Genomic DNA, 16,648 nt, shown 5'->3' with positions numbered 1-16,648 from the left:
TTTATAATAAGTGATTTTTAATTGTAATTTTGTTTTAATTTTTTGATTGTATGTTCTACATTTCTGAATGTCTTTTATATTTGTATATTGCATTTTATTTTTCTGAGTGAAACGCTTTTGTTAAACTTCAATCTTTCGTTTGATTGCAATAAAGTTCTATTCGTATTCGTATTCGTATAACTTTGTGCCAACATATTGATTTCACCATTAAAAAAAATAGATTAATAATAATAAATGGGTTAATAGAATAATAAATAAACATAACTCAATTTGTGTTTTGTATGTAACATTAGGGTTGAGGGATGGAGAAGAGGATGGGTACAAAGGTGTTAGGTTTATTCCACAAGGGCCCATAAATCTACCTGCAGAGGTACTTGTGTTAAACCAAATAATTATATTGGAATGTTCCATTCATCGCAAATCAATACATTTGTATAAACGTATATTAAATCTATCAAAATAGTATTTTTGTAAAGAAAATCGGCCTGTCTTCAACGTTATGATGCTGTACTCGAGCTGTTCAACCGGTTTTCAGCTATCAAATACAATTACTGTAGAAAGAGATAGGTAAATGCGAAGCATCCTCGTATTATATTGTGTGCGGGTATTTTTCAAGATGGACATCCATTAGACAGTGTATACCACGATTGGAAAACACCCTATTTGGGGAAAATCGTTAAACCTAAATTCGTTTTAATTGTCAATAACTAATTATCTAACTCAATTTAATTAGTAAACAGGGTTACATGAGGTGGTTAAAATCAGTACCGAAAGTACGAACCAACTTTATATACCATCGAGTAAACATTCTAGAATACCTTGAATATACCTTGAACCGTAGGACTTTGAGAACTTAGCTCATTTGTCCCTCCATTGTCATCAATGAGAACTCCTCGGTAACATATGGGCGAAACTTGAGATGGTGGTCAGACCATAACATTGCAATGCTGGTTTTGAACTTGTTAATCGTTGGTTCCGTCACAATATGGTTTGGTAGCGAGTTCCAATCATTTATAACTCGAACTGCATATGCTCTTTTTCTAATGTTTTTATTATATTTGGATTTCGATACCTTAAAAACATTCCCCCTGGTTTGATGGTATTTAGATCTTTGAAATAATTTTCCTGCCTCGATATTATCAAATTTATGAAAGATTTTAAAAGTTTGAATTAAATCCATTCTTTTCTTTCTAAAGGCTAAGGTAGGTAAATCCAATAACTTCAATCTCTCTGCATATGGCTTACTACTCAATTCAGACACTAACCTAGTGGATCTCTGTTGGACTTTTTCTAAACGATTGTAATCTTTCTGATACAGAGGTGTCCATTTAAACTACCACCATATTCCAATATAGGTCCGATCATAGATTTGTACAGATACATATAACTCTTACTATCAAGATACTTGAAAGATCTAGTCACCATACCGAGTATCCTGTTTGCAGATTTAACAACCTTGGAAGTATGGGCAGAGAAGTCTAATTTATGATCAATCAGTATTCCTAAATCTGTTTCTTGAGAAACGCTATCAATACCAACTTTGTTGTCACCAAGGCCAATATAAAGTATAGTATTCATACATCAAATTCTTTGACCCAAAATGAATGACTTTACACTTGGTCAAATTAAACGGTAGCTGCCAATCATGAGACCATTTGCACATTGCATCTATATAAGTCTGCATTCAATTTCTATCTGAATCGGATTGAATTAGAAGTAACGAGCGATTTACCCAATAATAGAAGCCCTTTCTGGTATCATTATGTTGTGACCTAGATAAATCATGAATTGATCCATGTTTAAACTTCTTGAACTTATGAGGGCGGAAGTATACCACTACAAGGAAATAACTTTCGATAATGGTAGCAGGCATACGACCTAATAAAATATTATTAAAAAACATTGTTTAATAAAGTCTTAAAGAAGGATGATGTTAACGCTGATTTTGTTATTTCTACAATGCTTCTTCATATGTTCATCGCAACGAACGCCTTCAGGTGAGTATGGCTACTAAAGGGAATGGTAACCATGATATTAAAGGGCCTAAAATTGTTTGCTATAGTCTCTTTTTACAGGCTAGGCTGAGTACATGACTTAGCGGGACACATTCATTCAGTATACCTAGTTGTAAGAAAAGATAGATAGGCCTTACTGTTCAAATCCATCATGGATGGATTTATTTGTTTTGAAGAATTTAATTTTATATAAAATATTACGAAGAAATATTAGAAGAATGCATTTCTATAGAATTACATTTTAAAAAATGTGATTGGTATAATTATTAAGAAAGAAATTTATTAGACAAGAAAAATCACTGCAACAAATAAATGAGTAAAAACATGCATAAATCAGTGCCAATTTGTTTTTTACATGTTGTTTAAGATTTGGACAGTCTCATTATCCACAAACTGCATTATTACTTTAGCAAATATGTTGGTTCTCTTAACAAAATATATATTTATGTTATACAATTTAGAATTACGCATTATAAGACAATGTACAATATTGAAAATATTGTAAAGCCCTTTAATTCACTGAGTGACCTAGTCTGTATGTTCATATATAATCTTTCATTTCAAATACATAATGTTTCAATAATTTAAAATTATAATGTAAATAGTTAACATTGTATGCAGTGTCAGTTTGGGTTTTTTTTTATTTTGTAAAAGGCTATGTGTCATATGGCAAGCCTGCATACCAGAGTACAACTTATTCCTCTGATGGTATAACATATGATGCTGGTTTAGCTGTTGATGGTATCTATTTTAATAGGAATTTCAATGATGGTTCATGTTCACGTACAGTTGGTAAGTACAATCTGAGTATAGCTCACCTTAAATTTTGATTATTTACAGTTAAGCTCTGTCTACACTATCAAACTTTATGTGACAAAAAAATGTGACATGCCCATATATGGACACGATGATGTCATATCACTATCACATTTGGGCCTATCACTACCATATTTGGGAATATCACTACCATATTTGGGCACATTACACTTTTTTAGTCAAACTAGTTTTATAGTGTAGACTATAATATTATTTGTAACAAACATATTTTTGGGCTGCTAAAATAAATGTTTTTTAGCCTTCTTCCTTTTGTAGCGTCAAAAGATTTGTTGGTTTTTGTTGGGGCACATGTTAAACTCTTTGTAATCTATTCTTTAATCAGTCTTTTAGTTTGTTTGTTTTCCTTCAAGTTAAAGTTCAATTCAATAAAGTCAAATAATAACTCTTTTTTATTAAGTATGGTTCATCTTCATTAATTGGGGTTGTAGATAATATAAAAACGTTGAAAATTTCCAATTAAAAATGTATATATCTTATATTAATGTCCAACAAACCATATCCAACAAAGGAGAAGTATTGTATCTGAATCCCTCTACACTATGTAGATTTATACCAAGTTTATGTTTACACAGGCATAAAACGATGTAAATGGTTGTTCAGAGTAATTAAACTGATTTTAGAAAATGTTGCTTTTAATTAATTGTGGATTAAACACTTTAATTGTTTAATTAATAATTACAAAGAATTGAGAATGGTTTGTTCTATTTAGTTTCAGGAAACCAGAACCCTTATTGGTATGTTGATTTAGGTGATCTGCATCGCATTACCACTATTCGTATTTATACAGCTTATGGATTTGAAGGTATAACATTGATATTTTAACTTTTTCTGTCAACTGTTTCAAAACTGTACACTTTGATGTGCCACTAAATATCTGGTTCTTTGAAAACTATGTTTGAAAAAAATTAATATGAAAAGAAGAAACCTGTTTTGGAGACTTTAAGAAAGTATCTTTGGAAAAATGTACAAAACAGTATTCAAGTATTCTGATTTGTTGATATTGTTTCTTTCTGAAAAAACTTACAGTACAGAATATTAGTGCATGTTTGAAGTTAAAAACAAGAACATTTATTGTTTATTGATTATGGTAACTGTTTATAGTTTTGAGTGGATAATTTTGAGGTGGGGTTGCAAATTGTATAAACGACAATGTCAAATAGATATTTATCACAAAGGCCTTTTCCTCAACATCTTAATGTTTCTTGATGGTTGTGTTTTATCCCATTGTGTAGCATGGATCTTCAGTCAAAGCGATTGTTTGCCAACTGAGGCCAGTGTGAAATGCAATAAAAAATTATCATCTAACTTTCACTTGGTTTAATTTTAATCTTAAATGTTAAACATGACCTATTGATTATTACTACACTAGTTGATTTAACTTCAAAGTCTTATTTTTCTTTTAGTATCTAATTTTGGTATGGAGGTGTACGTTGTTAATAGTACAGATTCATCTTTAGATGCCAGTAACCAATATGGATCTATCGATTCAACAAACACTTATAACTACATTGATAAAGACGTAATTGGACGGTTTGTCTTTCTGTTACAACAGAGAAGTAATGAGATGACTGTATGTGAAGTCCGTGTCAATGGAAGTAATTGAATCTGTTGAACTGCATTATTTATATAATATATTTATTATTATTTATTTATTATTATTTATTTATTATTATTTATTTATTATTATTAAAACAAAAGGAAATTTAGTTTTATAGCCTTCAAAAATAAAAAAACAAAACCAATAACATAACTTTACTGGTTTTGATTTGACTATTGGTACTATACTGTATAGTAGAGCAACATACACCTAATCATCAAATGTAAATCAAATCCAAATGTAGCCAATGTCGGATTGAACTTTGTTAATTGACAATTAAGTCCAGTGTGACTGAGGCGTCAGTTCTGGTATTATATTATTATATGCAGTGTAATAGATCTGATTCTTTTCTTTCTTATAGTTCCTTTATCACCGGCATTGCTTTGTCCTGATAGGGATGTTGTAGGTAGCTCACCCTCAAATGTGACATGGGATCCACCAACAGTAGTTGATGATGTTGACCTTGGCCTGGTTGCTACCTGTACTCCACCATCTGGTTCATCCTTAACTACTGATTCTACTACTGTAAATTGTGCTGTAACCGATAGCACTGGTTTAACTGGTGCCTGTACTTTTACCATAAAATTGATATTAGTAGGTATGTTGTGCTTTAACATTATTCCAAATCAAGTAACAAGATTACATTAAATATAATTTGAAATTTAGCATATCTTGTAATCTTTACCAGTTGGATGTGGAATCAATGTTAGTATTTAACAGCAAAAAATACACCAGAATAATTAAACCACAATACCAGCCATGCCATGTGATCTGACCATGACTCTTTTGTGAAATCATGTTTTATCATTTCTTCTGGGCCATCAATGAGTGCATTATTGTTATGCTGTTGTTAAGGTGTCGCACTGACTGATCTGACTGATTAAAATACACCAGTGACACTATTATTATATATATTATTTTTTATCATGTGACCCACAATCGTCCAATCAAATGACAGGAATCTATTAATCTAATTTATTTAGATGTTATATAAAGCTCTATAATGTTGTTAATAGGAGATTATCGCAATGAACAGTATGCACAAGTATAAGCTACATGTAAATAATAATACGCTGCATGCTTTTTATTAGAGATTTATTTTACTCTGTCAAGTTATCAATTTATTACCTCCGCCAAGGAGGTTATGTTTTCACCCCTGTATGTTTGTGTGTGTGTTTGTGTGTGTGTTTGTGTGAATTTTACAGTAGGCGGAGGTTTGTACTCTCGGAGTACCCTCTAGTTATTATTGCATTTGCATAGGTTTTGTATTTTGATAGTCGGTTCTTAAATTTATTTAATTAACATTGTTTTACTAGATAATGAGGATCCAAATGTTGTTTGCCCTGGTGATAAAAATGTAAATACAAGGACAGGCCAAGCTACAGTGACCTGGAATGACCCCTCAGTGAGTGACAATGTAGATACTGGTCTGTCAGCTACTTGTACTCCACCTTCTGATTCATTATTTAATATTGCTTCAACTAATATAACTTGTTCTGCTACTGATAGTGCTGGAAACACTGGAAACTGTGAATTTACAGTGTATTTTGTTAGTAAGTAAATGAATTTTCTCTAGTAAGTAGACAATATATTTGAGAAGCTTGATAACAAATTGAACCCTTTATCAACGATCTTTTGTAAGAGGCCACTTCCTTTAAGGGACACTTTGTAGCAAACATTTTAGCACAAAAGCCAAGCCAAGAATTTGTGTTGTTATTTCAATACTGCACTGTGAATTCTTTTCGTATAATCTTTACTTTTATCTGATAATAGTAGTAAATTGGGTAAAAGCTTTTTCATTTCACTATATTATACATATCATCTACTAGAGTATATTGCTGTAACTGGTTATAATAAGCCCACAAATTGTGACCCATTGTGCTTTACAGATAACATTAAACCCACAATGTCCTGCCCAAATGACATAAAAAAAGATACAACCACAGACAAAACGTCAGTGAGATGGGAGCCCTCAGTCCGTTTACCTGGTCTGTCACCAACTTGTACTCCACCTTCTGGTTCATTGTTGGGTGTTGGTACAACTGATGTTACCTGTACAGTTACAGATTGGAGTGGTAATTCGAAAATCTGTGCATTTAAAGTTACTGTTCATCGTAAGTCTATTCTGTTTTTTGTAAGAATATATTTAAATTTTATTTCTCAAAATTCACTTCGTAATTGCAAACTATTTGTAACTTAAAATAAACTTTAATCATAACAATAAGTTATATATACATATTGTAAAACACAATGCTGATGCTTACATTCTGTGATTTATTACATAAGTAGTTTTTGACATTTATATTGAATAGGTGTCATTTTGGTTCATTGCATATTCATGAGTTGTATTGTAAATATTATCTACTTTATTATTCATAAGGATGACTTTTAGAAAATATGAATTATGATATTAAAGTTAGCATCAAGGAATGTAAACTTTAGTTTGTTTTATTTTTTAGACATTACAAATCCCAATGTAGTGTGCCCTGATGACAAGACTAGATTCACAGACTCAACCCAAGTTACAGTGACCTGGAATGACCCCTCAGTCACTGACAATGTTGACACAGGTCTGTCAGCTAATTGTACTCCACCTTCTGGTTCATCATTTAATGCTGGTTCAACTGATGTTACTTGTACTGCTATGGATACTGACAGTAATACAGGAAGTTGTCAATTTACAGTTTTTGTCATTGGTATGTTTCCGTACATTGTAATATGTTTCAAAAATGTTATTTTGGTTTTACTTTACATTCTAGATACTATATATATATATATATAGAGAGTATATATATATATAGAGAGTATATATATAAATTGTTTATATCTCTACCAAGCTACCTTCTTTGTTTTCTACTCTTATTCAGTCTCCACCCACTATTCAACACGCTGTTTCTATTGTTATATTTCTTTTATTCCTGTCAACCCAGGCAGCACTTGCCAACTCATATGCTATGACTTTATCCAAATTCCCTCACTTGCACTGATGAAGGGCTAGTGTTGCCCGAAAGCTCTGCTAACTTTTCTGGCTGTTTACTTTATCGTTTTGATTTAGCTTTTCGCTTTTTTTATTTGTATCTCCATTGAGATCCAGCCACTGATACCCACAGCATTGTCATTTTTTTCAGTAATTTGCCTTTGGATTTATATATATATATATATAAATAAATAAAATAACAGCAGAAAACTTGGTTACTTCATTGTTTTAATCACTACAAATTTGTTTCGTACGACCAGCATGTAGCTGGCCACACTCTTCAGGTGAAATGTAAAACATAAGTGACACAGTTGTCTCATAGTGCTTAATAGAAGTGAGTCATCAGGAAGTCGTATACAATAGCCTATTGTTTTAGATTTAGATAAACTATTTGGATCTGCAATTTAGTAAGAATTTTTTCCTATGTCTACAAGTAGAGACTAACTCGTTCTTACGGTTCAGTGAGCATAGCTCTGGTTGACATATAATAATATACTTTTCATATATACATAAATTACATCTTTTGTTAATATTTGAGTAAGGTTTGCATTTCTTTATAATTTTCCATTTAATTGAGTAATTTGTTTTAGAGTCTTTAAGTGTCCATATATATTTACTGAGTTCTGTTGCGTTTCTTAGTTTTTCGTTCCGGAATGAAGACGTATGGTTTCTGTATCTGGTTTTAAACTGGTGGGTTAAACCAAATTATGTTTCTGGTACGCGATTTTTTGGGCTTCTGCTGTTCAGCATTGAACTCAAGTTGATGATTATATCCGCTTTCTTTGAGGGCTTCCTGGTACAGAGGTGCAGATGCATGGAATGTATCTTTGTCTGATGAGATGTCAGAAAGGCGTCTATTTATAGCAAGTGGGATGTTGCGGATAATAGATGGAGGATGGTTGCTGTCATGGTGCACGTAGGTTGGTTTGTTATTAGGCTTAGTGAAAGGTCGGAAGATCCCTGTCCTTAGGTCGAACGTTACATCCAAATAATTGACTATTTTCTTGTTAGCATCAAAAAAAAAAAAAAAGAAAAAAAAGAAAGCGGATATAATCATCAACTTGAGTTCAAAGCTGAACAGCAGAAGCCCAAAAAATCGCGTACCAGAAACATAATTTGGTTTAACCCACCATTCAGCAAAAACGTAGCAACCAACATCGGCCACAAGTTTTTAGCTATAGTAGAAGATTGTTTTCCTGCCGGCAACAAGCTCAGAAAAATATTTAACAGAAATACCTTGAAACTAAGCTACAGTTGCATGCCGAGCGTAGACAAAGTAATTAACGCACACAACAAATATGTGATAGCCAAAGAAAAGTCTACTGAAACCAACGCGAAAACAAGCGGATGTAACTGCCGCAATCCCAATGAATGCCCGCTCCCAGGTAACTGCCTAACAAAAGGTGTAGTTTACCAAGCTACAGTAAAGAGAGAAGATTCATCAAAAGAAGAAACATATGTCGGACTAACTGAAAACCAGTTTAAAACCAGATACAGAAACCATACGTCTTCATTCCGGAACGAAAAACTAAGAAACGCAACAGAACTCAGTAAATATATATGGACACTTAAAGACTCTAAAACAAATTACTCAATTAAATGGAAAATTATAAAGAAATGCAAACCTTACTCAAATATTAACAAAAGATGTAATTTATGTATATATGAAAAGTATATTATTATATGTCAACCAGAGCTATGCTCACTGAACCGTAAGAACGAGTTAGTCTCTACTTGTAGACATAGGAAAAAATTCTTACTAAATTGCAGATCCAAATAGTTTATCTAAATCTAAAACAATAGGCTATTGTATACGACTTCCTGATGACTCACTTCTATTAAGCACTATGAGACAACTGTGTCACTTATGTTTTACATTTCACCTGAAGAGTGTGGCCAGCTACATGCTGGTCGTACGAAACAAATTTGTAGTGATTAAAACAATGAAGTAACCAAGTTTTCTGCTGTTATTTTATTTATTTATGCTCTACCTTGGTATTGAGCACTCTATCCTAACGGTCTGATAACTTCAACCTGAGTATATATATATATATATATATAAATCAATGATGTTGCGTAGCACTGTGTAAATTATATATAAATCATACTGTAAATTATAGAAACAGTGCTCATATTCGGAACATGATCTCATAATCGCGTCGAGCATAGCTCATTGGCGAAAGTTCCGTATTTATATATATATATATATATAAACAAATCAGGCACAGAACATTAATTTTAAACCTAAATATATATATATATAATGGTTAGGACATCTGCATATCAAGCAGGCGGTCCGAGTTCGAGTCTCGGTTGGGGCGACTTTTTCTCATTCTCACAGATTTCCTCATCTTTATCGTTTCAAATTAATTATATATATATATATATATATAAATAAAATAACAGCAGAAAACTTGGTTACTTCATTGTTTTAATCACTACAAATTTGTTTCGTACGACCAGCATGTAGCTGGCCACACTCTTCAGGTGAAATGTAAAACATAAGTCTGAAGAGTGTGGCCAGCTACATGCTGGTCGTACGAAACAAATTTGTAGTGATTAAAACATATGAAGTAACCAAGTTTTCTGCTGTTATTTTATTTATTTATGCTCTACCTTGGTATTGAGCACTCTATCCTAACGGTCTGATAACTTCAACCTGAATATATATATATATATATATATATGTGGATGATTTACTTAGACCATATGTGACTGATCTCCCTTCATACATTCAGGACTCCACGGACTTTATCCGCAAAATTAACCAAATTCAAAATTTACCTAATAATTCTGTTCTGGCTACATTAGATGTTTCATCATTGTATACTAATATCCCTCACGAAGAAGGAGCCGACGCATGTATTTTAAATTACATACAAATTCCAGGCAAAACGCCTACTAAAGCTCATTTACGAGAACTGGTCATGTTGATTTTAACCAACAACAATTTTATTTTTGGAAATGACCATTACCTTCAAATTCATGGCACAGCGATGGGCACAAAAATGGCGCCATCTTTTGCAAATTTATTTATGGGACAATTTGAGGCCAATTTTCTGTCCCTCCAACCAAACAAACCACTTGTTTGGTTTAGATACATTGACGACATCTTCATGATCTGGACCCATGGTGAAGATAATTTGGAATCTTTTCTTCTCAATATTAATGCAGCCCACCCAACTATCAAATTTACAGCTACCAAATCCACTAGTAGCGTTGATTTTTTGGACACTATAGTGACCATAGAAAATGGTACACTCAAAACTGACCTATTCCGTAAACCCACGGATAAAAATATGTACCTGCTTCCTAGCAGTTGTCACCCCCGACACTGTACTAAAAACATACCGTACAGTCAAGCATTACGTATCAGACGTATCTGTTCTTCAGATTTAGATTTTCAGAATCGTACCGAAGAACTAACCGGACATCTCCGGAATAGAAATTACAAGAAGGAATACATCGAAACTGCTATAAAGAAAGCAAAAGATATTCCTCGATGTCAAACACTGACGTACAAACCACGTCAGCCAAAAAAATCGACCAGAGTGCCATTGGTCACAACCTACCACCCTAGGTTGCCTCCATTACGGGCTATTATTGAGAAACATATGCCCATTCTACAGTCCACAGAACGTCTCAGGACTGTTTTTCCGGAACCACCCATTATTGCATTTCGTAGACCTCCCAACCTTCGTGATATATTAGTCAGATCCAAATTTAAGAGTGAAATTAACTCTCATGACAGCCAAAATTTGGGCAGTCACCTTTGCGGCAAATCTTGCAAAACTTGTTCATTGGTTGATTCTACTGAAAAATTTCAGAGTAACCAAACTGGCCGCATTTTTTGGATAAGACAATCAATTAATTGTCTAACCAAAAACGTCATTTATCTCATATACTGTAATATTTGTGGCAAACAGTACGTCGGAGAAACAAAAAACACTCTCCGCATGAGAATGACACAACACAGATCAGCTATCAAAACATTAAAGCTTGATCAACCTGTAGCCGAACATTTTAATTCAGCTGGTCACTCGATTGCAAATTTCAGAGTTATTGCACACGACGTCAAATGGAGCGACAAAACTCGCAAAGACAAAGAAAACCACTGGGAATTACTACTTAAAACCACAAAACCTTTTGGACTTAACATTAGGAACATACTCCCAGATCGGTAAAATTATTCCATTGACTACCAAAATTTAAGTTTCAATATTAACCACCATTTTAGCTTTTTTTAGTTCCAGTCCAAAATTGTTTATATCTCTACCAAGCTACCTTCTTTGTTTTCTACTCTTATTCAGTCTCCACCCACTATTCAACACGCTGTTTCTATTGTTATATTTCTTTTATTCCTGTCCACCCAGGCAGCACTTGCCAACTCATATGCTATGACTTTATCCAAATTCCCTCACTTGCACTGATGAAGGGCTAGTGTTGCCCGAAAGCTCTGCTAACTTTTCTGGCTGTTTACATTATCGTTTTGATTTAGCTTTTCGCTTTTTTATTTGTATCTCCATTGAGATCCAGCCACTGATACCCACAGCATTGTCATTTTTTTCAGTAATTTGCCTTTGGATTTATATATATATATATATTGCCTCCAAGTACTGTCTGTATGATAAAGTGATATGTACAGACAGTTTTGCTTTGTAAAACATTTCATGTAGATATTGGTGTACCCGTTGTTACCTGTCCAAGTAACAAAGAAGAAGATACAGACAAAGACCAAGTTACAATGACATGGAATGACCCCTCAGTCACTGACAATATTGATACTGGTCTGTCAGCTACTTGTACTCCACCTTCTGGTTCATTATTTAATATTGGTTCAACTGTTGTTACTTGTACTGCTATGGATACTACTGGTAACACAGGAAGCTGTGGATTTAATGTTACTATCAATGGTAAAGTGAATTTTAATTTGCTGGGATCTAATATAATTAACAGAAACAGATCAGTCCTAATACTTTCACTATACAATTCTGAAAATGTATTTCTACTACACAAGATGAACACATGCAACCAATGGTAAAACATCAACATGTTGACTTTTAGTGATTACTCAAATACCATGTTTTATTAGTCCAGCAAAGTTTTTGTACATGTACATAATAGAAACGGACACTGGCACATTTTTATAACACCAAAACAAAAATGACAAACAAAGCAAAGTTCGCTATGGCTGTTTCTACAATGAGTCTGTTGCAATGTACTTATTGGTTCAGATCTAGATTTTAGTAGCTAGATATAAATAGCCTTTTTTTACAATTCATTTTGTAAAGCGATGTACATTGACTCGTAAATTTGGCTATGTTTTTATATTTAAAAAAATCGCAAAATTACATAACAAACTTTCCCCTAGATCAGAGCAGAACCAGATTGAGTCACACGGTTTGTAACCTGTGTTTCCGATCTTTCTAAATTCTCTCTTTCCAAATTTGTTTGTAGATTCTGCGGATCCTGAAGTAGATTGCCCAGATGACTTTAAAGTATATACAATCACAGACCAAGTTACAGTGACCTGGGATGACCCCTCAGTGGGTGACAATGTTGATACTGGTCTGTCAGCTACTTGTACTCCATCTTCTGGTTCATCATTTAATATTGGTTCAACTGATGTTACTTGCTCTGCTACTGATACTGCTGGTAATACAGGAAGTTGTGAATTTAATGTTACTGTCAATGGTAAGTATGAAACAGATACAAATACAGTTTTCTCTTATGTTTTCTTCTCCTTGTATGCATGTTTACTATGTACAGCTTGTTAGTTTTGTTTGTAAACTATGATGTTTTAGACTGGTAATGCTGTAGTAATATTAATGTTGGAAATTTTGATGGTTAGATTCATTTCAAAACATAAAGAAAATTGTCCATACAAACGCAATACAATTAATAATTGCTACAACTATTTTTCATAGCATTTATTTATTAATTTTCGGTGATATAATCTAGAAAATCTGCCTCATAGAGAATTTTCATAGTAATAAAGATAAACGTTGAAAATCAAATTTCTACATTTTTTAGATTCTCCTACTTTGCCAATTTAATACAAAATGTGCTGGTCATTTTATCTTTTTTTAAACAATTCAAATAATTCATTCTTTTTGACTTAATTTTGGAGGATATTCTGCAGTACCAGGTTACCTGATAGCAATACTAATTGTTCTTGTTGTCATCATTTTGGTGATGTTTCCAGTTTTGGTCTTTTATTGCAGGTGTTGTTTTTGTACTTCATTTTTTAAATACACAACACAGCTAACCTAACTTGAATATTATTTAAATAAAACAATATAATAATAGTCTTATATAAGGCCTAATACAATGTTTCGAAGCGCTTTACACACAAAATTGATCCATTTAAATATCTTACAATAACCAACAAATGAAGAAGAAGCAGAGAACCATTGCTAACCAAGTTTTGGAATAAATTTATCAACTCATTATTTTCAGCATTTCTTTCTGTTGCTGTTTCACCAGTATGGTTTTGATTAACATTTGTGCTTTTTATTAACATTTGTGCTTTTTATTTTTCTTTCTTTTTACTCTATTGAGATCAAGCCACACCGTAACCCACAGCATTGCTTATGTTATGCATCTGATTCCATCTATTGCTATTTTATCAACTTGCTGTTTTGTTTGTAGGTGCTACCCATGATAATACAAATCATCTTTCACCATTCATTTTCTTTTTAACATTTTTTTTCTATCATTGTTACTTTAAAGAACTCCTCAAAGATTGTGAAAACATTAATTTACATAAAAAGAGGCAGCAATGTTTCTAAAACTGATAGGCTACTGAATTTTCATCGGTACATTACTATTTTCTTAAATTTATTTATGTATTACGGTAATATTACAAAACAACAGATAAGATAAAAAGGTTGTATTACAATGAAAACATACTGAAAAATGTAAAAATTGCAAAATTACTTTCCAAAAATACACTAATAAAATACAAAATGGAAATTAAAAAATATGAAATAAATTTAAATTTAGCAACAATAATGAAAGAACTGATCATTTCTGTTATAGGTTTTATTCTTCTCCAAAGAAAACAAAAATGGACAATTCCGCCGCAAATAAAATGACTAATTTTGACAATGCTCTCATGACAACAACAAAGATAGAAGATGACGAAGATGACTATGAAGGCTACATGGTACCCACTTGCAACATGGTACCCACTGACAATTGCTATGTGCAGGAGCCAGAAAAGAATATAGCTTCTGTGTATGAAAATATTAAATGTAGCCAAAAATACTAGAAGTGAAGTAAGTATGAGCACAACATTAAATTAACACATTATTACTTTAAATAAAAGGAAAATGTTGTATTACTATGATAGTTAAAAACCATGTGTGCCAATTTCAAGAACAACATTTGGATTAAAATGTATGTCTAATTAAAAATTAATTATAATTAAGTGGAGAAAAAATGCAAAATAATGACATATAACTTTGTACTGAATACTCAGTACATGCATTTGAGAATACCTTCCTTTTAATATTCCTTGCTAACAAGGTTATTATTACGTTGTAATAGTTATCATAACATTAAATCATTTTGTTTATATATTTTCTCTTTAAGGTTTGTGTGCAAGAATGTCCTCTACACATCTTCATATGATGTTGTATATGTTTTGTATATGTTTTGAAATTAGTAAATAATTTATAGTTTTGTAGGCTACTTTTTCTTTTCAGTGGTTTTGTTAGATGATTGTCTGTTGAGTCTTGAAATGTGCAAATGTCAAAATGGATTATTTTTACATTTAACAGTGTCATGGTTGCACATTAGTAGGTGATGAATTTTTATAGATTTTCACATGAAGAGTTTTAACATTTCTAGGTTCACGCATTCAAATTGTAGGTTGGTTTTGTGGAAGTTTCTTATATTTTTAATTTCCTGGTGAATTTGTTTCTCTTTTTTTTCGTATGATTTGTTTATAGATACATATTTGGATATAGGTACTATCTAAAATAAAGAAAATGAATGAATATTTATATATACAGTATAATGCTTCTTTATATAACACTATAATAACACTGTACAAAATTGATCAGTATTAATAATATGCAGGTGCTATAAGTAAATTGTTAAAGAACATAAATATCTTGGCAATTATATTGACGATAAACTAAATTGGAATGTTAACACGGATAAGCTTACTACCAAATGTAATAAAAGAATGTACTTTCTATGTAGAATGAGAACATTTAATGTTAAGTCAAATATTTTACACATGTTTTACGTTTCTGTTGTACAATCTGCTCTTTCACTTTGTATCATTATATGGTTAAATGGACTGAACTTAAATAGTAAGAAAAAATTATATTCGATTATTAAACAAGCGGGTAAGATTATAGGCACCGATGTTATATTGTTAGAACACTTATGTAATGAAATGATGTCTAAAAAACTTAATTGTATTATGTCTGATGTTACTCACGCTGTCTTTGATACCTGTAGATCAGGTAGATTACTGCACCCCAAAGTCAAAACAAATAGATTAGAAACACATATATTCCATCAGCTATCAGGTTGTATAATAGAGATTTCAAACGTTAGTCCGCTAATTACTCATGTTTCTGTTACATTTCCCTGTTTATTTTTTATTTAGTCTTGTTACTTATGTTATATTTATACTAACTCGAGTGTACTTAAGGACCCATATCTCATAGCTGTATATTTTTGCCGTTGTAACAATAAAGTTTTATCGTATCGTAAATAACCTGTGCTTGTGGTCCACACAATCCAACTAAATATTAAATGTATATTAAATACTCAGTCTTAGCGGGCAATCAAATTAATTGTAAAAGTTTGGAAAGAAATTCACTAATCACTTGTTGTTCAACTACTGTATTACCATATTCATATCAAACCAATAGTACTCGATGAGCTACCCAACTAAATATAAACTAATTTTGCTTAAGAAGAAGAAGTGATAATTTTTTAATAGTTGGTCTTAGCAAATAATAATGTTACATTTTTTACAAGCATGCAATGCCAATAAACAAAAATAAACAAAATTATTATAAATTTTAAGTTGATTAAGTCTTGATTGTTTGATTATGTTGTAAAGTGAAAGGGATCAAGAATGAAAGGAAGAATCAAAGAAACTCCTACAGGAAGAGCTAATAAGTCACCAAATGATGGCATAAAATTGAAAATTATCTTTAAATAGACAGTTCTGCAGCTTTCTGATGATAATTGTGA

At 32.1% G+C, this 16,648-nt stretch overlaps 1 protein-coding gene across 2 annotated transcripts; it reads left to right on the top strand.

Annotated features, from left to right (window-relative positions):
- The first annotated feature begins 1,717 nt into the window (after positions 1-1,717).
- LOC144845841 (hyalin-like) lies at positions 1,718-16,587 on the top strand. Of its 2 annotated transcripts, XM_078703297.1 has the most exons (13): positions 1,718-1,997; positions 2,670-2,807; positions 3,562-3,654; positions 4,256-4,447; positions 4,811-5,047; positions 5,766-6,002; positions 6,339-6,563; positions 6,909-7,145; positions 12,103-12,339; positions 12,884-13,120; positions 13,557-13,650; positions 14,468-14,706; positions 15,023-16,587. In XM_078703297.1, exons 1-12 carry the CDS (start codon positions 1,928-1,930, stop codon positions 14,697-14,699), a joined length of 2,229 nt encoding a protein of 742 aa, XP_078559423.1. In that variant the 5' UTR covers positions 1,718-1,927; the 3' UTR covers positions 14,700-14,706; positions 15,023-16,587. The 2 variants fall into 2 exon arrangements, with proteins under 2 accessions (XP_078559423.1, XP_078559424.1); XM_078703298.1 differs by lacking the exons at positions 13,557-13,650; positions 15,023-16,587 and having other exon boundaries at positions 14,468-14,659.
- The last annotated feature ends 61 nt before the right edge of the window (positions 16,588-16,648 follow it).

Source organism: Antedon bifida, chromosome 6 (assembly GCF_963402885.1).
Source record: "Antedon bifida chromosome 6, ecAntBifi1.1, whole genome shotgun sequence".
Taxonomy (NCBI): Eukaryota; Metazoa; Echinodermata; class Crinoidea; order Comatulida; family Antedonidae; genus Antedon; species Antedon bifida.
The sequence above is the reverse complement of the archived record's forward strand: the minus strand, read 5'-3'. Positions and strand labels throughout refer to the sequence as shown.